This window comes from Pleurodeles waltl, chromosome 7 (assembly GCF_031143425.1).
Source record: "Pleurodeles waltl isolate 20211129_DDA chromosome 7, aPleWal1.hap1.20221129, whole genome shotgun sequence".
In the NCBI taxonomy this organism is placed as follows: Eukaryota; Metazoa; Chordata; class Amphibia; order Caudata; family Salamandridae; genus Pleurodeles; species Pleurodeles waltl.
In genome coordinates this window covers 1,484,365,085-1,484,388,018 of record NC_090446.1, presented here as the reverse complement: position 1 = coordinate 1,484,388,018, position 22,934 = coordinate 1,484,365,085, and the positions used below count along the sequence as shown (strand labels likewise).

The 22,934-nt window shown below is 48.2% G+C and overlaps 1 protein-coding gene across 1 annotated transcript in view; it reads right to left on the bottom strand.

Annotated features, from left to right (window-relative positions):
- Window positions 1–22,934, bottom strand: part of LOC138247085 (sialic acid-binding Ig-like lectin 14) — a 104,502-nt gene that overhangs the window by 49,831 nt on the left and 31,737 nt on the right. Inside the window, exon 3 of the mRNA XM_069201831.1 lies at window positions 2,537–2,902. Coding sequence (XP_069057932.1) covers window positions 2,537–2,902 — 366 coding nt within the window. The remainder of the gene's footprint in view (window positions 1–2,536; window positions 2,903–22,934) is intronic.

Sequence of the window (22,934 nt, the reverse complement as noted above, 5' to 3'; positions counted from 1 at the left end):
GATGCTTGAACCCACCTTGCGTCAATGAGATGCAGGGTGGGCGTTCCCATCTAAAAAATGACTCCAAGGCCCTAGCGCCTTATTTATCCTCCCATGCAAAAATGGTGCATGGGAGGGAGGCGGGCCTAAATAATGTTGCTAAGCTTTAACACCTGGGCCAGGGCAGGCGTTAGGGGACCTGTGGACCCATTTCCATGGCCAAGAGCCCACAGGTGCCCTTCCTAAGCCCCAGGAACATCCCCACCCACACCAGAGGGACACCAGGGGATGGGGGACCCCATCCTAGGTAAGTATAGGTAAGTAGAGGTAAGTCATTTTTTAAATTTGTAAAGTGCCATTGGGGGCCCTGAAATGGGTCCCCGTACATGGCACTGGGTGCAATGGCCATGCCCAGGGGACCCTTGTCCCATGGGCTGGCCACTGGGGTGGTGGGCATGACTCCTGTCTTTTCTAAGACAGGAGTCATGTGGTATGGATGGCTTTGCATCAAGAAATGATGCTAGCCTGGTTAGAGTCCTCTTTTTTTACTCTAACCAGCCTAATGTCATTTTTTGGTGCAAAACCCCCTTCTCCCATTCTGCCACCCCCACCCGGCTAACGTCATTTTCCATGATGTTAGCTCACCCTTTGGGCCGGAATGCGCCATTCAATAAATTTGGCACCTGGCTGGGGTCCTGGAATGGCGCAAACCGCTGCTATACTTTTTTTTACGCAAAACTACGTTAGCGCAGTTTTGCATCAAAAAGTATAAATCTGGGCCTATGTTGGTGAATTACGTTTTTAGCAATTATTACATGGATGTATGAAGGGACCCTGTACATATTCCTTCAATTGACTAAAGACGTTTGTGACTTTTATTCACATCTGGCTTTTACTAGGGAAGAGTTACCACAGCCTATTGTAGTGAAAGAGAGTTCTGCACCCTATCATTGCACTAGATATTATGCTCCCGATCCTTACTGGCTTCAAGACACTACTATTGATGGTTTTGCTGGGTCAAAAGTAGGCTTTTACACATGCCAAACAGCTTTCAGTTGGCATGTCTGCTGCAGCTTTGCTCCCATGCACTTGAGGGCCTGAAGTCAGACCTTTAGGCCCGTATTTATACTTTTTTGCGCCGCATTTGCGTCGTTTTTTGACGCAAAAACGGCGTAAACTTGCAAAATACCACTGGCCCGTATTTATACTTTTTTTGCGCCGTATTTGCATCGTTTTTTGACGCAAAAACGGCGCAAACTTGCAAAATACCATCGTATTTTGTAGGTTTGCGCCGTTTTGCGTCAAAAAGCGGCGCAAATGCAGCGCTAAAAAAAGTATAAATACGGCCCTTAGAGTCTACACCACATTTATCATTTATGCTAGAGTTGCACAGCAGCAGTTGAGTATGCCAGCTGGACTAAGCCAGTCTTAAACCACTTATAGCACTTACAGTGCATAGTTTCTTAATGCCCAGAGTCAAAACAGCCAAGTAAACCCAGCCCAGTTCACAGAGTCCCAATAACATACCCAGGGAGCAGTGACAGATGGGGATTGCTAGGAGTCCTAGGATCGAGCCATTGGTGTTCTGCCAGCAGCTAGAGTCCAACAGAATCTGCCTCACTTAGTTACTAAGGGCCAGATGTACCAAACGTTTTGCGACTCGCAAACGGCAAAATCTGCCATTTGCGAGTCGCAAAACGCGTATCCCAATGCAGAAATGCATTTTGCGAGTCGTTACCGACTCGCAAAATGCATTCAAGACTCGCAAATAGGAAGGGGTGTTCCCTTCCTATTTGCGAGTCGCATTGGGATGCAATACCATTTGCGACCGCATATGCGGTCGCAAATGGCATCGCAGTTACCATCCACTTCAAGTGGATGGTAACCCAATCGCAAATTGGAAGGGGTCCCCAGGGGACCCCTTCCAGTTTGTGATTGCACCCCAAAATATTTTTTCAGGGCAGGGAGTGGTCCAAGGGACCACTCCCTGCCCTGAAAAATCCGAAACTAAAGGTTTCGGTTTCTTTTGTAGTGCAGCTCGTTTTCCCTTAGGAAAAACGGGCTACACTTAAAAAAAAAAAACCTGCTTTATTGACAAGCAGGTCGCTAACATGGAGGCCTGCTGACGTCAGCAGGCCTCCATGTTAGCGAGTGCCCATACTCGCAATAGGGCCGCAATTTGTGACCCACCTCATGAATATTCATGAGGTGGGTCATTGCGACCCCATTGCGAGTTGCAGTCGGTGTCTGAGACACCGTACTGCATAGCAATTTGCGACTTGCAAATTGCGAGTCGCAGGGACTCGCAATTTGCAAGTCGCAAATTGCTTTTTTGGTACATCTGGCCCTAAGAGTAGAATTGAAACGTGTAATGTCAAGTTTGGGTATATTGTGATGAAAGATGTGTTTTAATCTTTAACATGGAATATCTGTATCTGTACTAAAATTTATTGAATTTCAGTGATCAGGAGAATGATGGACCAAAGTGAAACACCCTACAGCGGCTCCCAAAACAGATGTTACCCCAAGTAAAATAAGAGCTCTAAAGTATACTTACATTCCAAATTAATGACCACTTTATGATTGTTGAAGGAATATCTGTTATATGTATCAAATTCGACTCGAAACATCCACTGCTTAGCATCGCCAGTGTCCGCCTCATTCACATTTCTAATCAAGAGGGAGCAATTCTTGCTTCCGTGGCTTCCAACCAGAGAGGTCCTTGAAGCTTCATCTGGGTTGCTGCTGTCAAAGGCAACATCTTCTCCCCTGTACCAGATCATTTTCCTCTGCGTCTCATCCACATCCTTGGGGTAATCAAAGGTGCAGGGTATGACGAGGCAGGAGTGCTTGAGGGCGCTGATGTGTTGTGGTCCAGAGACGGTCCATTGGTCAGCCCATGAGACCGGAAAAAAGAAGGCTACTAAAAAAAGAAAAGAAAGTGAATTAGAGAAATTTCTGGACATTAGAGAAAATTAGACCTTCCAGGTGGTTCCAAGTTTTGAGTGACAACTTCAAAGGTTTTAACTTTTCAATTAACATCTCTACGCATCCCATTAACAGCAAAACTACGAGTTCCAGACAGCAATGTGTTGATGGCTAAAGTGACAGAAATGTTTCAAATTGTTCTATGTGGCAAGGAGGGCGCTTGAAGGCTATGCAAGCAGCCATTCCACAAACATTTGGAACAACATCCCTGTATTCATCAGGACCGCTCCCCAGGATGCTCCCTGATTAAAAATACTACATCACAATGCACTGATCGACAACAAACAAGCTCCTGCTCTATAACACACTGGCCCAGATTTAAGAGGGCCTAGCGCCTCCTTGTGCCACATTAGCATCATTTTTTTATACTAATGTGGCACAACAAGACCAAAATCGCCACACCAGATTTACAAATTGGTGTAATGCTTGCATTACGCCACTTCGTAACTCCTTGCGCCACATTATGCTTGCGCCAGGCATAATGTATGCGAAAAAACTACGCAAAGAAATCTAAAAGATTTTTTGCTGCATTTTAACGCTTGCGCAGAGCAGGCGTTCAGAGGGGGCACACCGTTGGTTACAATTGACCCCTATGTACTGTTCAGGGTTAGCACCAAAATGTTGGCGCTAACCCTGAACAGTACATCAATAGCGTCAAAAATGTTGGTGCTATTGCCCCCCACCCTGTGCCAGGGTGCACTGTATTTTAAATATGGAGCACACATGGTGGCGGCATGGGGGTGCTAAGGGGCGCAAAAAAAGTGGTATTGCACTGGGTGCGGTGCCACTTTTCTTAAATATGCCCCATTGATTTTATGCTTACTGTGACCCTGTACAGCACTCCACTGCCGTTTGGCTAGGTTTATGTTATAGAAATACCACCTACAGACACACATACATGCCACCTACTTTTCCTTCTCTTGGATCAAGACCTGATCAAGTACATAGTATTGCTATTTTTGTCCAAAATTTTAGGATTGAGCCTGGCAACTATCCTCAAATGTGATTTCAATGCACTGATTTCACAGGCTGCTGTCACCTAAACTAGCTCCTTAAGCGATGGCTCCTTCAGAGTTCAATTGTTAATCCTCAGAATTCAATTAGCAATCATCCGAATTATGTGAGTAGCAATAACAATTCAACTCAGTAAAACAAATTGCACAAAAAGATCGAAGGTGAAGGTGCCCCTATTATGGAGTCATCTGGTACCTTTACAAAGGCTCAATAATGAAGTAGGTCTTATAGTCTCCAGTTTTATATATGGGGTCTTCTTTATTAAAGCTCCGGTAGACAGGTAAAATGATGTAAACATGTCTCACATGAGATGGCAAGGCCAACTAATCCCAGAGAACAAAGAGTACTGACTCATTTCTCAGCATTATAGCTCACCTTGCCATCACTCATTAAAGCATGTATACATTGTCAACAACACAGTGACAGTGCATTCCTAAATGTACCAATTTACAATGAAAAGGCCATTGGAGGAAGGATCAAGAAAAGAACAGATGTGTCATAGCTGTCTCCTCCTGCTTGGAGTAGTTATAAGCCAAGGAGCATCTCTCTATATGTCACCACTGCATTAACAGTCAAGGGTACCAGACACTGCAGCTTCACGCAGCTCTTTCCTAAGAGCACTAGGACTTGGCCCTCCTTTGGCACAGCTGCTAAGCACAACACGAATGTTGGTTCTGACTTGCATTTTTTAATATTCTCAGCCAAATACTGTTAAATCAAACCGACAGCCATTAGTCAGGTCTGCTGGCTTTACTGCAGGATCCTCTATTTGACCTCATGATCTCAGGTTCATTCTGAGGTCAATAAAACAAGCACCATTGAGTAGGCGGACAAGAAATATCTCCCCAAGAGGTGAACTCCCACTTTACAAATACACATATTGTTTGGCACCAGGCAGTCATTGTGAACTCGTTCTCTAATTGTCAATACTTGATGCAGTTCATTTCTGCTCAAAACGAAATTGATAGAAATCTTCTTATGCACCAGCCATGCCTTTTGGCAATCAATCAATCAATCATTCAACCAATCGGAGAAGAGTATTCACATCTTTTCTGGAAAAGGGTGAATATATCCTGTTCTTCTATTAAATATCGGTCAGAAACAGGGGCACATTGAAAGGGATTAGACAACCCCAATGAAGCAATCCACAAAGGCATTTACGAGTATGTGTAGTAGTACCCCTCTAGTACTACGTCGCATATTCATAAACTGTGCAAGTTGAAATGCAATTATATAGCACTTTCTACCCCCGACGGAGCACTGAAGGGCTTTACGCCAGGCAGCACAATGCTCCGTGAACTGAAGGTTAGTGGTTAGACCAGAGTTTATTAGTTATTGTTGGTTATTGGTATTATTTTTGTGTTCACAAGGAAACCATTCTATGCATTTACTTACGTTTCTTTGTGGTAAATTAAATAATTAGGAGTTAAGTTATCACTGGTGATCATTAGTAGAGAACAACATTCCCTTTAATGTTGTTTTCCCTGTGCACAGCAATGAAGGGTCACTGTGCACTACAGCCAGCAGTGGATATAGGCAGTGCTTAGTTTGTAAATGAAAAGGTACAGGTGCCCAGAGCCCTCCTCTTAAACACATGGCTGCTGCAATTAAATGTGTGAACATGGACTACTGAGGCGGCGAATCCTGAAGCCATCTCGGGCCCCTTCATCCATATAAAGCCACTCCCTGCCCCTTCAGCTCACTCTTGCAGCTTTCTACTTTCTCAGATTGTGACTCTTTTTCGTTTTTCCGCTCATCCGTTTTTCCCATATGTGTCTTTTGCTCGCAGTACATGCCTGAGGCAGAAGAATAAGCCCCTGCTCTCCAAAATAAGTGCCGGTGCTCAGCACCGGAAACCACAAGCACAAATTAAGCACTGGGTATAGGGCTACTTTTTTGAAAATCTGATGAAGGCTTTCTTAGCAAGGGGCTGCAGATCACTTCTTCCTGACAACTGCCATCTGGTGGATGGTAAGGGTGAGGGTGGAGACGTAACTTCTGTTCAAGCAGAGCAGGTTTCTTGGCCAGGGCTGTTCTTTTGTCGGTAACGAATCACTTTGTCAGGAAGGCTGTGCTGCAGAGATGTCACCCTATATTGTTCTCAGGCTGTGGGTGCTGCAGGTTGGAGCCAGCCCCAGTGACCCCTCCTGTGAGAAACATCACTTAAAAGCCTGAGGCTGAAGAGAGCCAGGGTGCAGGGGAGCCCTAAACTGGATCTCCGCAGTCTCTCTATTCATCGAAGGTCACCTGCAACCCCCCTCTGGTGTCCTTTGCATAACATGGCAATGCCTTTTACCTGCAGCAATGTTATAAAGAAACATTAAATTGAAAATAAAATATGAAAAAAACAGTGGCCGCAAGTTGCACAGACATTTGCAGAAGTGCAGTAATCCAATTCCAAGAGCAATTCCTAAACATTGATCCTGTGCCCTGCATGCCCTATAAATAAGTCTGCAGCAGATGTTCCAGCCTGGTGAGGTGCCCTGCATATCCCCAGAGTTGTACCTTTGTCACTCTTGCCCTGTTCAGACAAATATGTGCCACAAATGTCCCGGTCCTGCCAAAGTGCTAGTGGCTCATTAGGTGGTATTTGAGCCATTGGCACTTTGATTCAGAAGGGAGATATTAGAGGGGCCAGGCATTCCCTTAATGCTTTCCACCACATAAAGGTACATTACTTTGACAAGACTTCACCCCAGTACAACAGATTGCATCACTGCATTGAAAGGCTTTTATTAAAGGTTATAATTTGTAAACATAAACTTAGAAATATTCATGTTTCCACCCACCACTCCGACGGCAATTTCAGGATGAACTAAGGGGTCGCTCACATGTCATGAATACCCTATATTTGGAATATAATCCTAAATTACACAGAGCCACATTATAGTCCATTAAGTCAAATATAATAGAGACTTTTGTATAACACACAGCATCACGTTTAATGGTTTTCTCATGTTCAATGATGGAAAAACTAGGAGGCACAATAAAACTAAAATAGAATAATTGGCTACGATCACACAATTTGGTTAAGTGGCCAAGCTTGGGATGTAATTTAACCACTGTATTAGTATCCCTTTCTTACTGCTGTTTGACAATGAAGTTTAGTAATTTATCATTCTTGATGCTTGGGGGGAGTTAGAGACAGAAGGTGCAAGAAAGCTCAGCTCATTTATAGCTTGAGGGCTCAAGAGGACCTCAAGCTGAACCAGAGCCTCACCCACCTCTATACTTTACTCTGGTTATTCTGAGCCTGAAATAGGTTTAGATGCCGCTGCCAGTGTGATACTTGTTTTGGATTCCTGGGGACGACGGGGCAGATGCAAGTCTTTGCGACAGTTCCAATCCATGCAGCAGCAACGATGCATTGGTTCTGCTTGGGATGCGCTGCTCAGTTGAGGAAATCCATTGGTTCTGCTCTGTGATGCATCACTCAACAGAAGGAATGAGTTGGTTCTGCTGGCAAGCACCTTAGGCCCACTTCAAAGGGTCCAGGCCTGGGGTGGAATCCCTTGGTAGGGTAGACTCACAGATGGAAGAGTCCAGGTGCTGATGCAAAGTGTTGAAAGCCTTTTATGTCCCTGAGGCCAACCAGACCCTGGAGTCACTCTGCGTTCCGGGGTCAAACAATGTACATCCAGTACTTCTCACCCAGGCAAGAAGGCAGGAGGTAGCAAGTCAGCACAGCAGATCAGGAGTCTAGCAGATTAGCAGTCCAGCCAAGTGGCAGTCCCTGTAGCAGCACAGCAGTCCATGTCCCTGGAAGAGAATCCACAGGTCCAGAAGTGCACTGTAGTGGTGATGAAGCAGAAAAAGAAAGACTAACAAACATTTATATATCATGTAACAAAATCGTATATGCAATGTGTGTTTTAGCAAAGAAAAATAAAATGTGTAGAGAAAATGTGCCCACGAAGTAGGTCGCCATTTAGTATAAACAAGCTTAATTAATCATGAAAATTGACAAATGCATGAATATGTCATAATTGCAGCTATCTTTTATGATTTTCTTGTTAAACTGTTGTATGCTTAGCTTAAATTTAGCAGAGGCTTTGGCCTAGTTGCCTGGTCTCAATTTTAACTGCGTAGTTTCACTTGTTTTAACAAAGAGTGTTTTAAACCTTTAAAAGCTGTATTTTTCCAGTAGAATGACTAATACCCTTATCTCAAGTTTGCGTGCTAGGCAACTTTCATCCCCTTTGAAGCAAGGTCAATTTCTGCAGGTGCAGACAATAAAGACACTGATGCAGAATTAATTGGCAACTTTGTTGTTACTTGTGTTCCAAGACTCCAAGGACACCTTACACGTAGAAGAGTATTAAGAGAAAAGACATTGGGGGTCATTACAACCCTGGCGGACGGTGTTAAAGCGGCGGTAAGACCGCCAACAGGCCGGCGGTAAAAAAATGGGAATTATGACCATGGCGGAAACCGCCAACAAAGACAGCCACTTTAACACCCCGACCGCCACAGCGGTACAGACAAACAGCGCGGCGGTCACCGCCAACAGACAGGCGGGAGACAATGTACCGCCCACAGTATCACAACCTACCAATCCGCCACCTTTTCTGGGGCGGATTCACCGCGGATAAAAACACGGCGGAAACAGCCATTTCAAAGGGAAAACGCTCACCTCTACACACCCCACGAGGCAAGACGACACCATGGAAGCGGAACTCCAAATTCTCCCTGCGATAGTCTTCCTGCTCCTATACGACCATCATCAACGCCGGCGGCGAAGACAACGGTGAGTACTGCACCTACGACATGGGGGAGGAAAAAGTCAGGTACACACACACGCAACACCCCCACCCCCACCCCGACGCTCACCCACTACAACACACACACCAATGCATATCCAAACATTACAGTGACATCCCCCAACCCCCCCGGAAGAATGCAAAGACAAAAGGAAATGAGTTCAACCATTGTAATATATCAAAATACAGTAACCAAATATATACAGATATATATACACATTCAACAAAATATACATCACGATTAGTAGTGCAGGTAATGCACCATTCATTGTTCGTGGACCACTGGGCCCAAAATGCATGGGCGAGGCCCACATCAGATACCTGATCAAAACGGAGAGAACACTGCCGGGCATCAGATAGAAATACTACAGGCACCTTAGGGGGAAGGGAAGGGGGGGCACCTCTGCCGGATGAGTGCACCACGCCAAATCCACGAGGGGGCTCCATGCCCATTGATGTATCCTGGGGAGTGCAAAGCCACAGTCTCTCAATTCTCTACAGTGGGAGGGTTGCCCACTGTACCATCCTGGGGAGTGCAAAGCCACAGTCTCTCAAGTCTCTACAGTGGGTGGTTTGCCCACTGTACCATCCTGGGGAGTGCAAAGCCACAGTCTCTCAAGTGGATAACAGTCTCCACTGGTTCTGGAGGGGGATTGGTGCCCAGAGTGCTTCATCCTGTTAAGGACAGACAGAGTGGATGCATGTCTCCACTGGTTCTGGAGGGGGACTGGTGCCCAGAGTGTTTCATCCTGTAAGGACAGACGGAGTGGATGCATGTCTCCACTGGTTCTGGAGGGGGACTGGTGCCCAGAGTGCTTCTGAGTGGATGCATGTCTTCACTTGTTCTGGAGGGGGACTGGTGCCCAGAGTGCTTCATCCTGTTAAGGACAGACGGAGTGGATGCATGTCTCCACTGGTTCTGGAGGGGGACTGGTGTCCAGAGTGCATCACTCTCCCCGTGACAGTCCCAGTTGCGTCACTGCCCCTGCTGCTCATGGGCTAGCGGTGCTTGAGTTGGCGGTGCTTGCCCTGTTCAGCGTTGCTTGAGTTTGCAGTTTCTGACCTGTTCAGCGGTGCTTGCCCTGTTCAGCGGTGCTTGCCATGGAGGTATTTGCCCTGTTCAGCGGTGCTTGCCCTGTTCAGCGGTGGTTGCCCTGTTCAGCGGTGCTTGAGTTTGCAGTTTCTGACTTGTTCATCGGTGCTTGCCATGGCGGTCCTTCATTGCCCAGCTGGGCTGGGGCTGGCGGTCTTTCATTGGGCAGCTGGGCTGTGGCTGCCGGGGCCCTCCTGGGCAGCTGGGCTGTGGTTGGCGGTGGCCTCCTGGCCACTGACGTTGGGGCTGCCCTCCTGGGCACTGACTCTGGCGGTGGCCTCCTGGCTAGTGATGATCGGGCTGCCCTCCTGGGCACTGACTCTGGCGGTGGCCTCCCGACCAGTGATGATTGGGCTGCCCTCCTGGGCACTGACTCTGGCGGTGGCCTCCTGGGCAGCGGGGATGATGGCGGTCTTCTCTACCGTGCTGCTCCTCCCAGACTTTGGCGATTTCTTCTGCCCCTTCCCCACCTTGGGAGGAGTCACATCTGACCCCTCGGGACCCTTGTGAGCGGCTTTGCTGGCTGGAGTCTTCCCCCACTCCCGCCAGGCACTGTCCAATTTCTGGTGCTTCACAGGGGGGGACTGGCTGTGCTGTGGCTCCATGTCACACTGGCTGCCCTGGTGCCCGGTGCACTCCACATACCTCTAACAACAGGCACCACTGGTCCCGGAGATTTTTTGGCTGAGGTGCTAGTACGGGACCTATGAATTGGAGGGGGGGTGGGAAAGAGGTCAAGCTTGGTCAGGAAAAGTTTCTTAGGAACACTGGGACGGGTAGCTGGAGGGGGTCTGGGAGTGGAGGAAGAGGAGGTGGTTGTAGGAGGTGTAACTTTTGTGGCTTTGGGTGCAGGTGCATGCACTGGAGGCTGTCGTGAGATGGATGTATGTTGGGTGGGTGTGTGCCTGCGTTTGTGTACTTTGGGAGGGGGCGTCACAGACACACTGGGAGAGGACACAGAGGATGTGTAAATGGTAGTGGGGGTGGTGAGTGCAGGTGAGCGGGGTGTGCTGTTGGGTGTGCTGGTGCGGGACCTAGTGGCTGTAGTGGTAGTGCATGCAGGTGTGAGTGTAGACGAGACTGGTAGGGAGGAGGGAGACGACGAGGAGGGGGACACAGTGGAGGCAGTGGATGTTGCTGTGTCTGTATGTGTGTGATGCTTGCGTGAGTGCCTGTGGGATGTGTGGTGCTTATGTTTGCCTGAGCTTCCCTTGTGTGTTGATGTGTGTGCATGCTGGTCTGATGGTGTGCTTGGGATAGGCTGGGGTACCGGGGATTGGGTCTGGGTGGAGGAAGTTGGAGGGGGGAGGCTAGAGGCAGGGACAATGGCTGCATCAGTGCTGAGGCCAGAGATTGCAGGGTTCGATGAAGGGCAGCCTGACCAGAATGAATGCCCTCCAGGAATGCATTTGTGTGTTGCAATTCCCTTTCTACACCCTGGATGGCATTCAAAATGGTAGACTGCCCAACAGTGAGTGACCTGAGGAGGTCAATGGCCTCCTCACTGAGGGCATCAGAGGTGACAGGGGCAGGGGCTGAGGTGCCTGGGGCGAAGGTGATGCCCACCCTCCTGGGTGAGCGGGCACGGGGCGAAGGCTGAGGGGCTGCTGGGAGGGTGGTGCTGGTAGGGGGGGTGGCGGCTGTACCTGTAGAAGTGGGGGGCACAGATTTTGCCGCCACCACAACGGAGCTCCCATCGGAGGACGAGTCTGTGTCGCTGGTTGCAGATCCTGTGACCGCCGTGAAGCTCCCCTCCGCCCCACTGGTGTATTCAGAGTCCGTGGTGTGGCCCTCCATGGCCATGTGGGATGCAGCTCCCTCATGCTCCGGTGCCACTGTACCTCCGCCTGATGATGCTGATGCACACAAGAACAGGGAGACCACAAAAAGGAGGGGCGACAGAAGAAAGACAGGTTGAGTGCATGGCTTACCGCTACCGTTGGCGGACAATACAGACACAGCAGCCCCCTGCACTACGCCGCGCTGTTGGGCTCTACAGATGCAGTACCTGGGATATGGCCTACATGGCTATGGTGGACATATGCACACATAGATGACACAGGGGCATGTATACCTGTACTTGGCACTCTACAGAGGTGGGGTGGAGTGCCACATGGCCTGCATTACGGAGGGGCCTAGCCTACGGAACTCGCCCTGGCCTAGGGGAACCCACAGCCCTCCTCCACCACCCAGACACCTTCACTGCGCGCAAAGTCCCCAGAATGATGTTGTACTCACCCCCTTTTGTCTGCTGTGATGCCCTCAAGCGCCCATCCAACTCAAGGTAGGCCACCGGCAGGATCCGGAACATCAGGGGGGTCATGGTGCAACAGGCACCCCTCCCACATTGGGAGGCCATCCCCAGCTGAGCCTCCGCCGTCTTCTTGCTCCAGCGGCGAATGTCCTCCCATCTTTTCTAGCAGTGGGTGCTTCGTCTGTGGTGGACCCCCAGGGTCCGGACGCCCTTGGCGATGGCACGCCAAATATCCTTCTTCTGGTGGGCGCTGACCTACATGAAATGTACAGGGGAAGAAGAGAAGTCATTAGCAACTGCACCATCGAAGTGAGTGGCCCACATCCCTAGCCTTGCCATGTGGCACATGCATTCACAGTCCTTCATGCATGCAGAACTGTGGCCCCTTCCTTCTTACAACCAGCCCTCTACACTCAGGCATAGCCCATACAACGTGCTCCCTGTGTACTTACCTGTTGGTCTGGAGGACCGTAGAGTAGCGTGTACTGGGGGAGGACCCCGTCCACGAGCTTCTCCAACTCCTGTGCAGTGAAGGCAGGGGCCCTTTCCCCAGACGCACAAGCCATTGTCTCTTTCAGACCGAGGTCACAGCAGCACTTGCAGTGTAGTTTCTCTCCTGTCGAAGATCAGGTATCGAGTGATTCAACAGATAGAAAATGGCGGTGACGTCCGCGGCGGTGACGTCCGCGGCGGTGACGTCCGCGGCGGTGCGTATCATCACCGCCGGCGCACTTCGTCATTGGCTCCTGGGACCCGTAGGGTCCAATGTTAACCAATGCAGTATTGCGCCGCGGTCTTCGTCCGCCTACCGTGACGGTGTACAACGCCAGCGCAGTTACCTCACATCCCATTGTCCCAGTTTAGAGGTCAGGCAGCCGCCATTTCAGGGGCCCACATTGCTTCATTTTCAACTGCGTCACACATACCTAGGCCTAGACTCAACACACATACAGGCAACTTTTTTGATTATGTTCTGTGTAGACTGTGGGTACATACCTCTGAGTTGTTTGACTCTGTGGTCGCTGTTGTCCTTCCTAGGCACCTTCCGCTGGGACATGTGAGGAGATGGCGGAATCCTCCGGTGTGCCGGCCGCTGGTGGACCTGTTGAAAATGGAGGAGCGACATTTAATCATCACCTACAGGTTTGACCGTGCCACTATCCAGGAACTGTGTACCCAGTTGGAGCCTGACCTGATGTCAGCAATCCGCCATCTCACAGGTATTCCCCCCTCAAGTGCAGGTGCTATCAGTGCTCCATTTCCTTGGAAGTGGGTCATTTCAAACAACAGTGGCCATGGCATCAGGGATGTCCCAGCCTATGTTTTCCAACGTGTTGTCCAAAGTATTGTCTGCCCTGCTGAAACACATGCGGAGCTACATCGTTTTCCCTCAGGTGGAGGATTTGGCTACAGTTAAAGGTGACTTCTATGCCTTTGGACATATCCCTAACATCATAGGTGCCACTGATGGCACCCATGTAGCTCTGGTCCCCCCCCCACAGGAGTGAACAGGTGTACAGGAACCGGAAGAGTTATCATTCGATGAATGTACAAATGGTATGTTTGGCAGACCAGTACATCTCCCAGGTAAATGCTATGTTCCCTGGCTCTGTGCATGACGCCTACATCCTGCGGAATAGCAGCATCCCTTATGTGATGGGTCAACTCCAGAGGCACCGGGTGTGGCTATTAGGGGACTCTGGTTACCCAAACCTGTCATGGCTACTGACCCCAGTGAGGAATCCCAGGACCAGGGCAGAGGAACGCTACAATGAGGCCCATGGGCGGACTAGGAGGGTTATCGAACGTACCTTCGGCCTCCTGAAGGCCAGGTTCAGGTGCCTCCATATGACAGGTGGTTCCCTATTCTACTCACCAAGGAAGGTGTGCCAGATCATCGTGGCCTGCTGTATGCTTCACAATCTGGCTTTGCGACAACAGGTGCCTTTTCTGCAGGAGGATGGTCCAGGTGACGATGTTGTGGCAGCTGTGGAGCCTGTGGACAGTGATGAGGAGGAAGCAGAGGAAGAAGACATTGACAACAGGGACTCAGTTATCCAGCAATATTTCCAGTGAAACACAGGTGAGAACACATTCGTACCTACTACAAGTACTTTCACACTTCTACCTCTATCCTGTCTGTCGATTTCAACCAGTATATGGTAACTGTGTTGTACATTTCCATTACGGTTTCACAGGTGTGGTTACCAACGTGTGTCATCTGCTTAGATTCCTCATGGACTTGAGATGTGTGACATAGGTATGTTGACATTACATTTGAGAACAGATTTTGTCACTGTCATTGCTAATACACATTTTCATAATCACAGACTGACTCCAGATTGTTTTGTGCTTCAAGGGTGTTTATTGAAGTGCTAAATATTGGAGGGGGTGGTAAAATGGTGATGGGTGATGGTGGAGGAATGTCCATGGCAGAGTCCAGTCTATTAGTCTCACAGGTGCACTGCCCATATGGGCATAGGAAGTGGAGCTGGGGCAGTTCCAGTATGGACAGGGTTACAAAGTGGGACAGTGGGATGACAATCAGGGTGGTCTCATTTCTTTGCGGGGGTCTTGGCATCGTGCTCTGTCCTGTTCCTGGACCTCAGGGACCGCTTGCGGGGTGGTTCTCCGTCTGCAGGGGGTGGGGTGCTGGTGTGGTGGTCCTGTGGCGATGCCTCCTGTCCACTAGCGCCGGTGGAGGTGGTGGGCAGTTCTTCGTCCATGTTAGTGTCAGGGGCCCCTTGGAGTGCCACGGTGTCCCACCTGCTGTTAAGTATCTCCTTCAGCACCCCTCCGATGGTGCCCAGGGCAGTGCTGATGGTTCTGAGTTCCTCCCTGAAGCCCAAATATTGTTCCTCCTGCATGCGCTGGGTCTCCTGAAACTTGACCAGTACCGTTGCCATCGTCTCCTGGGAGTGGTGGTAGGCTCCCATTTTGGAGGAGAGGGCCTCGTGGAGAGTGGGTTCCCTAGGCCTGTCCGCCCCCTGTCACACAGCAGCCCTCCCAGTTCCCCTGTGTTCCTGTGCCTCCGTCCCCTGGACCGTGTGCCCACTACCACTGCCCCCAGGTCCCTGTTGTTGTTGGGGTGGTGGGTTATCCTGGGTTCCCTGTAGTGGTGGACACACAGCTGATTGACGTGTCCTGGGTACGGAGGTATGGGCCCGCTGGGTGGGTGCTGTGCTGGTGTTACCAGAGTGTGGAAGGTCTGTGGTGACCTGTGACTGGGTGTGGGGAACCGACTGTCCCGAGGCCCTCGATTGTCCAGGCTGGTCATCTGGATCCAGTTGGACAGAGCTGCTGTTATCACTGTGGGCCTCTTCTGTGGGTGGGGTAGAGATGTCTGGACCCTCCTGTCTGGTGACGTTGGGTAGTGGTCCTACAGGGGTATAAAAGCATGATTATTGCATCTGTGTGTCATGGTGTGCAATGGGTGGGTGAACGTGTACCCCAGTGCTAGCATTCCTGTGTGGGCACTTGTGTGATGATGGTTGAGGGGGGTGTTATGGGTATGTGCAGTGGGCATGCTTTAGTGATGGGTGTCCATGCTTTGTTGTGTCATGCAGGGCTTGGTGTTGGGATGGGTGGTTTGTGTTAGTAGTACATATGTGAGGAGTTGAGTGATAGGGGAGGGGGTGAGGGTGGGGGTCTGTGATAGCATGGAGGTAGGGTGGGGGATATATGATAGTTAAGATTTGACTTACCAGAGTCCATTTCTCCACCGACTCCTCCGAGGCCCTCAGGATGCATAATAGTCAAGACCTGCTCCTCCCATGTTGTTAGTTGTGGGGGAGGAGGTGGGGGTCTGCCGCCAGTCCGCTGTCCCGCGATGTTGTGCCTGGAGACCACCTTCCCCCGTAGGTCGTTCCACCTCTTCCTGATGACGTCCCGATTTCTTGGGTGCTGTCCCACTGTGTTGACCCTGTCGACTATTCTTCGCCATAGCTCCATCTTCCTAGCTATGGAGGTGTGCTGCACCTGTGCTCCAAATAGCTGTGGCTCTACCCGTACGATTTCCTCCACCATGACCCTGAGCTCCTCCTCCGAGAACCTGGGGTGACTTTGCCGTGCCATGGGGTGGTGTAGGTGATCTGTGGGGTGGTGTATGTGGTGATGAGTGTGGTGATATGTAGTGGTGTGTGGTGTTTTGTGTGTGGAAGTAGTGTGGGTGATGGTGTTGTGTGCCTCTGTATGGTGGGGTTGTCTATGCTATGCTGTCTCTTTAGCCTTCATCTAAATTTTTGGTCGTAAGGGTTTGTGGGTGATGTGGGTGTGTGCTTTATATAGTATTGATTGTGTGGGAGTGGTGAGTGTATGTGTATCAGGTGTGTGTATTTCGAATTGTCTAATGTGGCGGTGTTTTGGAGATGTGTGTGTATTTTGAGCGCGCCGGTGTGTACCGCCAATGTAATACCGCGGTTGAAAGACCGCCGCGTGGATTCGTGGGTCGTGATAGCATGGGTGTGTTTCTGTTGGTGTGGCGGTGGAGGTTTTGTTTTCGCCAGTTTATCACTAACCTTTGGTGTGGCAGACTTGTGTGGGTGTCTGAATTTTGGCAGATTCCGAAATGTGGGTCATAATAGCTGTGGCGGAATTCCGCGGCCACGTGACGGCGGTAAGCGGCTTTTACCGCCAATGTTGTAATGACCCCCATTATTCATTGGTCAAAGAGAAATCACCCCATGGACCCTCCAATGGAAGAACCTGAAGAATTTGGAACTTTTCTTACTTAAACCCACCGGACAAAGAGAAGACAGCCATTTTTATTCATGCCACCTTTTGAGACGCCATTTTGATGCCATTTGCCACTTTCACCTTAATGACACTTTGATGTTTTTTCTATATCCCAGAGAGATAGACTTTAGAGAATTCTCACCCTAGAGACTTTAACTTGAACTTTACCCCGTTTTGCCCATACAATAACTTTTGCCCCATTTTCCTTGCTACTGCAAGGAAAACTTGCCCTTTAACTTTGCCCTCCTTTGGAGAAGCCCCATGCTGATCGAACTGGTACCTGAAGGACGAAGACTCCTTGAATGCTGTTTGTATTTGGTAATTATAAAAGGATAAATGTATTATTCATTGTATTTTCCTTCTTAGGTACCAACTGCTTATTTTTGACAGAGCCCAGCCTAGAAGTTTTCTAAATTTATGTTGACTAAATTCGTTTTGCATGAAGCCCCACATGCCAATGCTAATCAGAGGTTAGTTGAGGTATTCATTTAATGCACCATGCTGAATTGAGATCTTGTTATGCTGACAAATGTATGCAATTAGTCAAATTCAGTTACTTTTATTAGTGATTTGCATTGCTATAGCCGAGTGCATTATATTCAAAATTTTGCGTAGATTGAGTTTCTTCCGTCGCTATGGACAGCTAGTAATGTTTGTATACGTATATCATTTGATTTTGAGACTTACTTATATTGTGTTAGCTTTGTTAATATAGGGAGATAAACTCATTAACTTTTAATAAACAGGTGTGGTTATTCATGACTGAAAGGTCATGGTGTGTCTAATTACTGATTTTCTGTTGAACTAATTTATTGATTGATTACTAATCGAGTATTGGTTATTGATTATAAATGATTATTGATTATCGATTTGAGGGATCCAACAATTCTTTGGATGAGGAGAACTCAACCCGGTCAAAAGGTTCACCGACCTCCGGCATGTCCAAGCATAAGTAATTTATAAAGACTGGACGCGCTATCAGTGGTAGTGTCAGAGGTCCAGTATTTATACCCACTGGTATCTTTGAAGTGAAGTAGACTTCTAAACCATGGCTTTGATGTGCAAGGAATTTGCTTCCTCACCTCCCCTAACTCCAAGCTGGCTGGAGTGACAACACATGGTTTTTAGGCAATTGGGCTTTGTTTATTCCCCCTAGATAGCCTCACAAAATGGGACCTTCGGTGTGATCTGATGTGCCATCCTGGGCAGGTTGAGAAGGAAGAGCTGGACACATTCTCACTTACACCTGAAAAGGATGTGTCCTAAGCTTTCAGGAACAGGCAGACCTGAATCAGTAAACTCAATTTTTCAACACATTTTCAGGGACATCCCCCATTTTTACTATTTTTTGTGCTTTTAGCCTCCATCCAGTTAGTAACAGAAATGGGTATGAAATCAATGCTTGATCCCTAAAAGCTAACCATTTCTGAAAAGTAGACAACATTCTGCATTCAGCAAGGGGTACATTGTATAGATCCTACAAGGTTTTCCTACAGACAATAACAGCTGAAATAAAAAAATATTGAAATTAAGGTGAAAAAAACCAGCCACTTTTCTCCACGTTTTAGTCTGTAACTTTTTCTTGCAATGTCAAACTTTTGAAAGCAATATACCGTTACGTCTGCTGGACTCTTTTAGTTGCCGGGATATATAGGGTTTGTAGGTTCATCAAGCCCCTAGGTACCCAGAGCCAATAAATGACCTGCACCTTGCAATGGGTTTTCATTCTATACCGGGCATACAGCAATTAATGTGCTGAAATATAAAGAGTGAAAAATAGGTATCATGAAAACCTTTGTATTTCCAAAATGGACACAAGATAACGTAATGAGAAGCAGTGGTTATTTGCACATCTCTGAAATCCAGGGTGCCCATACTAGCATGTGAATTACAGGGCATTTCTCAAATAAACATTTCCTTCCACCCAACGTTCCCCCAATTCTCCCGATAAAAATGGTACCTCACTTGTGTGGGTAGGCCTAGTGCCCACGAAGGAAATGCCCCAAAACACTATCTGGCCACATCAAAATCATCAAATACAAACTACCTGTTTTGCGGGGGCACCTGCGTTTTTGGTCCTGGGCTCAGCGGCCATCTAGGGGAAACCTGCCAAACCCAGACATTTCTGAAAACCAGACCCCGAGGGAGTCCAGAGAGGTGTGACTTGCGTGGATCCCACAGTGTTTTCTTACCCAGAATCCTCAGCAAACCTCAAATTTAGCTGACAAATCACATTCTCACACACTTCTGTGTGGGATCACCTCACCTGGACAAATTTCCTACCACCCATCGTTCCCCGCTGTCTCATGGTAAAAATGATACCTCACTTGTGGAGGTAGGCCAAGTGCCTGTGACAGGGAAGAGCCAAAAACATGTTGAAATTGAGGAGAAACAAAGCGGGTCTAAAAGGGCAGTTTGAAAAAAAACATTTTTAGGCTGACAACTGGGGCAGACTTTTTTTCGGTATAGATGAGACAATGCTGGGTGGTAGGAATTTTGTGGATTCCTGCCGATTTCGGAAGGTTCCATCACAAAAATGTGGAAAAAATGTGTGATTTCGAGCAAAGTTGGAGGTTTGTAGGACATTGTGGGTTAGAAAATGGTGTGGGATGCATGTGAAGAACACCACCCTGAACTCACCCAGATGTTTAGTTTTCAGATGTGTCTAGGTCTTGTGGATTTTTTCTACATGGCAGCATTCCAAAGTCCAAAAAGTGCAGCCCTCACTATTCCAAGTGGGACGATTTTGAGAGTTAGATAAGCTCTCATGGCCCAAATGTAAAACCAAAACCACAAATAATCAAATGTCCTCTTGCTTGCCATGGGATAAGATGTTTTAGTGTGCAGGGGGAGAGCTGAAAGACTGGTAACCACTTCAGTTGGGTTGGGGGCATAACCCTGCCCATACTGGTTGGTAGCCACCACCACACTATTTTTTGTTATCTTTTTAATTCCCTGGCATCTAGTGGACTTTCTGCCCCCCTGGGGTGTATATAGGGAGTAATTGCCCCATCTGCCCACTGGTGTGCAGAACAACTTTGACCCCATTTATTTGGGGTGGGGGTATGGCCATACCCTCAACCTCTTATTTTGAAAACAAAATCTTCCCTGGTCTCTGGTGGGCTTTCTGCCCCCCTTGGGGACAGATGGGCCTTCCAAAAATTAGGCCAACAGTAATGTGTCCCCATGGGGAGAGACCCCACCCCCCTCCCGCTCTGGAGGCAGATCGGCCTAATAGAAATAGGTCGATCTGCCCCCAAGGGGAGCAGAAATGGCCTAAAATAAATTTGCCTCCCCCAGGAGAACGACCTTTGCCTAAGGGGTTGCTCCCCTTGTGTGAATTTGACGCAAAAAAATCAAAATCCCTGGTGTCTAGTGGTTTCTGCCCCCCTTGGGGGCAGATTGGCCTAATAAAATAGGCTGATCTGCCCCCAATGGGGGCAGAAATGCCCTAAATACAATTTGCCCCCAGGGGAGCGACCCTTCCCTAAGGAGTTGCTCCCCATATATAAAAAATAAAGAAAACAAAACAAATATATATTCCTGGTGTCTAGGGGGTTCTGCCCCCGGGGGCATATCGGCCTAATTATAATAGGCCAATCTGCCCTCATGGGGGGCAGAAAAGGCCCAAAAATATTTTGGTCCCCCGGGGAGCGGCCCTTGCCCAAGAGTCTGCTCCCCTCCTTCAATAATATATATATTAAAAAAAATCCCTGGTGTCTAGTGGTTTCTGCCCCCTTGGCCTAATACAAATAAGCCGATCTGCCCCCAAGGGGGGGGGGGGGCAGAAATGGCCTAAAAGTAATTTTCCCCCACGTGAGCGACCCTTGCCTAAGTGGTCACTCCCCACATATAAAACAAATTAACAAAAAGGAAATGATCCCTGGTGTCTAGCGGTTTCAGCCTAATTATAATAGGCCGAACTACCCCCGGGGGGGCAGGAATGGCCTAAAAATAATTTGCTGCTCCCCTGGTGCATAAAATGCAAAAATAAAAACCTCCCTGGTGTCTAGTGGTGTCTAGTGGGCATTTCCACTGCCTGATCACATCGAGAAATGCTGAGAAAGACATCAAAGGAAAGGAAAGGCCTTTCCTTTGATGCCTCTCTCGACTCTCCACGTCTCGGAGAAAAAGCATTTCTCCTCCGATCGGTGCTGGAAGCTGAGCTTCCAGCGTGGAGGGGCAGGCCTCTGATGAGGTCATCAGACGTCATGGGGGGGGCAGGGGTCTAAGGGGAAGCGATTCTCCTTCCATCCCTGCACTGGGAGTGCTGAGGCTAGGCTACCACCCCCCCCATGAGCCAGTCCAAAGACGTAACCGTTACGTCTTTGGCACCTCAGAGCCGCAGCCAAGGACATAACTGTTACGTCCTTAGCTGCGAAGGAGTTAAAATGTTGTGACCAGAATGAATGAAGGTACAGGGGTTGTGTATTCTCCAGAGCGAGAACAGCCAGTGACCCACAGGATCAGTGATACCTGTCAGGCTTGATGGCCTCGGTGCTGAGTCGCTATACTCTTGCCAGGAACAATACAATGGGTGCAGAGTTGCATCACTGAGGGCAAGGGTGGGCCTAGACCTGCTCAAGTCATGTAGGCACTGGCTGCCCGGGGCCTAAAACAATTCAAGATGTCCAGGGGGACCCGATTCCTATGGGACAAAAGAGGATGGCCTGCGGGGTGTCTGTGGAGGTAGGCACAGCCCTCTCCAAACCCCCTGCTTCAACGTGGGTGGGGGAAACACTGCATTCTGCTCCTGCCAGCTGGTAACTGAGTGGGTGGGAAGCACAGAAGATGCCAACTTCTGTGCAGCAAGGGAAACCAGCAGGAAAGAACAGGAGTGGGTTCCCCACATTGCCCCAATCACAGGAAACATGCAGGTGCTCAGTTGAGCACCCTACCTCGCATCTCAAAAAAATTTGTGGAGGGAGGCAGCATATGTAAATTAAATGAAGATTCTGTATTGGTTGTTTAAAATGTATGGTTTTGAAAAGTTTAGTAAGACAGACAGAAACAGAACACTCCGCACTGATTGATATCCAATTATTGGAAGAATCTAAAGTAATTCCATCTAATTCTGCAACTGTAACACCTCTATTTAAAGGTATCCTTAATTTCTAAAGATGGTAGTAAATATGAAATAAAAGCCTTTCTTGATTTCATTGAAACAGGTGGGTAATTGCTCAAAAATTAAAATGGCTTATTCTAAAGAAGGAAAAGGAATATATTGTTAGGTTAATTTGTTGTGAAGCCATTTTAGTTACAGCTTCATAAACGTTATTTTAGCAAAACTAAGCCTGCCACTGTGCACTTTAACCTAGATATATTTTATTCAGCTTAGTTTATTATTTAAACAATAGCCACATTTGTGGTCTTGTTTTATTTCTCTCTATCTAGCTGTTATTTGCCTAGGTCAGCACTGCGTTCTCAAACAAGACATTTCGTCACTTTGTGCTTTTCTCAAGGCTGCAGTGAGATAGGTTGCCAGTAAATGTGGTAACGCTTTGTCTCTAGTGTTCATAGAAACATACACACTCTTACGTAGGGACATTTTCTCAGAACATCAGCTGTTTTATTAAAAAAACACTTCTCAGTTCCATACACGTTAGAGGGAAATTCCAGCCAGATGACCACGACTGTACGCTGATTGCTGAACGCTTTGTGACAGCTGCTTCTGTAGACTAAAGGCCTCTTGCTCAGATATGAGGGATAATGTCTTCCCAGGGGAACCTGAAGGGCAGAACAAGAGTTTAACATGTTGTGCTCTAACGTAACCCAGGTAGGAATTATTTTGATGACTCTAGTGACAACATGGTAGCGTTATTTTTATACTTTACTCTCCTTGTCACAATTGTAATCCTGTCATGCTTTATTGTCCTGGTTATTGCAGTACATGCTTTATTATCTAAGATGCAGTTACTTCATTAAAACCTTATTGAAACATATGCTGCCTCTGATTGTCCTTGTATATGTGAGACTAATGTAACTGAGAGATACAGATGTGATCTGAGTGACCACGATTTCCCTGAGGAGTCAATTGTGTCATGCGCTCGGCTGACCAATCATCCCTGCTCTTTGATGGAGATGAGGCACTGCTAGTTAGCCAAAAGCAAAA